This window comes from Octodon degus, unplaced genomic scaffold (assembly GCF_000260255.1).
Source record: "Octodon degus isolate 3935 unplaced genomic scaffold, OctDeg1.0 scaffold00093, whole genome shotgun sequence".
Taxonomy (NCBI): domain Eukaryota; kingdom Metazoa; phylum Chordata; class Mammalia; order Rodentia; family Octodontidae; genus Octodon; species Octodon degus.
In genome coordinates, this window is record NW_004524669.1 from 5,727,280 (window position 1) to 5,731,392 (window position 4,113).

Consider the following 4,113-nt stretch of genomic DNA (forward strand, 5'->3'; position numbering starts at 1 on the left):
CACACACACACACACACACACACACACACACTCTTAAATAAATAAAATTAAAAAAAAAAAAAGGTGTGAGGTCATTCAGGGCTACACAAGCAGGTTAAAGGCCAGCCTTCCCTATGTAGTGAGATTCTGTTTTTTATTTTTATTTTTTATTTTTTGGTGTTTTGGCAGAACTGGGGGTTGAACACAGGCCTAAGCGCTTATTCTACTGAGCCATCTGCCCGGCCCTGTGAGATCCTGTTTAAAAAAAGAAAAACCAGATGCAGCAATTTAGTGAGCCCTGTCTGAAAAGGAATTTAAAAAAAAAAAGATTGGGAATTAGCTTAGTGGGAAGTCTCTGGGCTCAATCCATATTACTGCAAAAAGAGAAGAAGGAATAGGGAAGAAAGGAAAGGAAGAAATACCACTATGTCATTCTTTCTTTTGGGAAAAACTTGGAGAGTGGAACATTTGAAAAAAATACAAAAACATATTTCCAAATTTCACAAGTTACCAAAAGAGTGATTGTCTCTTTAAACATACAGTGCTATTAAGGACAAGAGAATAGCAGAGAGGAAAAAAGTTTGAGTTTGGGGACTTAAGAACCAAAATAAAGGGCTGGAAATGTAGGCATGGATTTGATCCCCAACATGGGCAAAAGAGAAATTGGAACTAAACCAGCTACAAATGTATCCCCCCCCCCCCGCCTTTATTTTGTTTGGGACACTTTTTTGGGGGTGGGTGGGTGGTACCAGGGATCAAACTCAGGACCTTGTGCTTGCCAGGCAAGCACTTATTCCACTGAGCTCTCTCACTGGCTCCCCTTTATTTTGGTTTGGTTTCTTTCTTTCTTTTTTTTTTTTTTTTCAGAACTGGGGCTTGAACTCAGATCCTTGCATTTGACAGTTAAGCGCTTACCCTACTGAGCCATCTCCCCAGCCCCTCTGGTTTGGTTTCTTAAGATAGGGTCTAGCTACCTAGTTCAGGCTGCCCTTGAGCTCACTATGTAGTCCAGGTTGGCCTCAAACTCTTGGCCTGGCTCAGCCTCTTGAGTACTTGGATTGCCACCATGCCCTGCACAAACATTTATTTTTAACAGATTTCTTGGGCCAGGGAGATAGCTCAGTAGAATAAGTACTTGCCTGGCAAGCACAGGGTCCTGAGTTCAATCCCCGGTACTGCGAAATAAATAAAATTAAATAGATTTCTTAGTTGGGTATAATGATACATGCCTGTAATAGCAGCCAACACTCAAAAAGCTGAGGCAGGAGGATTGCCACAAGTTCAAGGTCAGGCTGAACTACAAAGTGAGGTCTTGTCTCTTACACAAAAAACCCCAACTGATGAATAAGTAAATAAGAAATAAATTAAGGGATTTTTGTTATTGTTGTTTTTTTGTTTTTGGCGGAACCAAGGATTGAACTCAGGGCCTTGTGCTTGCCAGGCAAGCACTTACTCTACTAAGCCATCTCCCCAGCCCTAAGAAATAAATTAAGTAAATAAAGTAAATTTGGAAATGATTTTTTTTTTTTTTTTGGAACCGGGGATTAAACTCAGACCCTTGTGCTTGCCAGGGAAGCACTTATTCCACTGAGCCATCTCCCTGGCCCCTAAATTGATTTTTTTATTTTTTTTATTTTTTAATGCAGTACTGGGGATTAAACTCAGGACCCTGTGCTTGCCAGCCAAGTGCTTATTCTACTGAGCTATTCTTATTCAACTCCCCAGCCCCCTTGAAATGATTTTTTTTTGAGGAGGGTGAGTGGCTGGCTCAGGCTGCTTTAAAGGCGAGTCTTTTAAGGCAGGTGGAGATGGGGATCGAACCACAGTATCCTGCGCCTGACTGCATTTACATGAGCAGGTGCTTAAACAACTGAGCTAGGGGCCAGGGAGATGGCTCAGTAGGATAAGCACTTGACTGGCAAACACAAGGATCTGAGTTCAATCCCTGGTTCCGCAAAAAAAAAAAAAAAAAAAAAAATTAAACAACTGAGCTAACCGGCAGGCCCAAGTAAAGTAAATTTGGGACCTGAACATGGCAGCACACACCTGTAACCCCAGATTTCAGAGGTTAAAGCAGGAGCGTCAAAGTGCCAGCAAGTGTGCTGGCACATCCCTGTAAATCAAGCACTTGAGAAGGAGAGGCAAGAGGATCACCACCAGATCAAGACCAGCCTGGGCTACATAGTAAGCTCAAGGCCAGCCTGAAGAACATAGTGAGACCCTATCTTTAAAAAAAAAAAAGGGGGGCCGGGGAGATGGCTCAATGAAATAAGCACTTCGCTGGCAAATGCAAGGGCCTGAATTCAATACCCAGTTTAGAAAGAAAAAGCCAAGGGGAGCCTGCCCCTTAGCTCAGTTCTTTAAGTGGCTGCTTCAACAAAGCAGTCAGGCTCAGGTCGCTGTGGTTCGATCCCCACAACTCAAGCCAGCCAGTCATGCCCTGAAGGCATTCGGAGCAAAAAAAAAAGAAAAGAAAAAGCCAGGCATTGTAGCACAGGCCTGTAATCCTAGCCTTCGAGAGGCTGAAGCAGGATTGCTAAGAGTTCAAGGCCAGCCTGGACTTCATAGCAAAACTGTCTAAAAAAGAAAAACAAAACAAATCCTTAAAAGAGTGTAACCCTAGCCTGGACTCCATAGTGAGTTTAGGGCAAGAATGGACTACATAGTGAGACTGTTAAAAAAAATTTTAAAAATGAGAGGAAGGGAGGGAGGAAAGAAAAAAGCAATGAGCAAGCTTAAGGTCTGAGATTGTGGTCATAGCTCAGTGGTAGAGCACTTGTGTAGCATGCATGAATCCCTGGATTCCCACCCAGCACTGGAAAAATTAAAGATTGGGTTAGGTAATTATTGTTGATATTTTGTAATTAATTTCTCTCCAGAGTAACCTGTGTTACAACTTTTAGGGGCTCTGGGGATCCTGGCAAAAAGAAACAGCATATTTGCCACATCCAAGGCTGTGGCAAAGTGTACGGCAAGACCTCACATCTACGGGCACATTTGCGTTGGCATACAGGCGAGAGGCCGTTCATGTGTACCTGGTCATACTGTGGGAAACGGTTCACACGCTCGGATGAGCTACAGAGACACAAGCGCACACACACAGGTGAGCAAGAGACCTGTAAGCAAGGAAGAGAGAAATAACATGGAATAAGCCAGGTTCCAAATAGGACTAATGACCCCTTTACTCTCCTTAGTTTTTCTCCTGCCTACTTTTTTGCAAAGAGAGTTCTGCTGTCCTTACAACATATTCCCCAACCTTTGTCTGAGTTGTTCCCCCTCTCCCCCCCCCAAAAAAAAGAGGAACTAGCCAGATTGCTCTTGTTCCTTATCACCTGATAATGTAGCTGGGAGGTGGTACATTGGGCAGAGTATCCCACTTCCTGATACGTCAGCTTCTTACCCTTTTTCTCTTCCTAGGTGAAAAGAAGTTTGCCTGTCCTGAGTGTCCTAAGCGCTTTATGAGGAGTGATCACCTGTCAAAACATATCAAGACCCATCAGAATAAGAAAGGAGGCCCAGGTGTCGCCCTGAGTGTGGGCACTTTGCCCCTGGACAGTGGAGCAGGTTCAGAAGGCAGTGGCACTGCTACCCCTTCTGCCCTTATTACCACCAATATGGTAGCCATGGAGGCCATCTGTCCAGAGGGTATTGCTCGTCTTGCCAACAGTGGCATCAACGTCATGCAGGTGGCAGATCTGCAATCCATTAATATCAGTGGCAATGGCTTCTGAGATCAGGCACCAGGGCAAGAGACATATGGGCTAATACCCATCAACGTCGGGATGCAAGTTAGCATGGGTCCAAGAGACGTGTGGGAAAGAGAGCCATGAGGCATTAAAATACATGGTGGTGGGAATTGGGGGGGAGATACAAGAGAAGAGATGGGGTCCTGGAACCCATCTGTATCATCACTGCCTCATTCAAGGTCGGAAACATTAGTGAAAATTCTGTTGGTGCCATCCTTTGATGAGCATTTGTTTTATCCCAATTTCTTCTTATACTTCTTACCCTAGCCTCCCTTTCTTATGTTTTCCCTTCTCAGCTCTCCCATGGTGGATCCCTCCTTTCCTAAAGCCATCATGCCTTGATAAAGATATATGATCATTGAAATACTTTTTAACAAAAACAGATTCT

At 43.9% G+C, this 4,113-nt stretch overlaps 1 protein-coding gene across 3 annotated transcripts in view; it reads left to right on the plus strand.

Annotated features, from left to right (window-relative positions):
• The window catches only part of Sp1 (Sp1 transcription factor), a 38,283-nt gene extending 34,176 nt beyond the window's left edge, over positions 1–4,107 (plus strand). For 2 of the 3 annotated variants that reach the window (XM_004637887.3, XM_023722693.1), the window contains exons 5-6: positions 2,883–3,082; positions 3,397–4,105. In XM_004637887.3, the coding sequence (XP_004637944.1) occupies positions 2,883–3,082; positions 3,397–3,710 (514 nt within the window). In that variant the 3' untranslated portion in view covers positions 3,711–4,105. Of the gene's footprint in view, positions 1–2,882; positions 3,083–3,396 lie in introns of all 3 variants that reach the window. The other variant, XM_012516170.2, reaches the window with a different exon arrangement.
• The last annotated feature ends 6 nt before the right edge of the window (positions 4,108–4,113 follow it).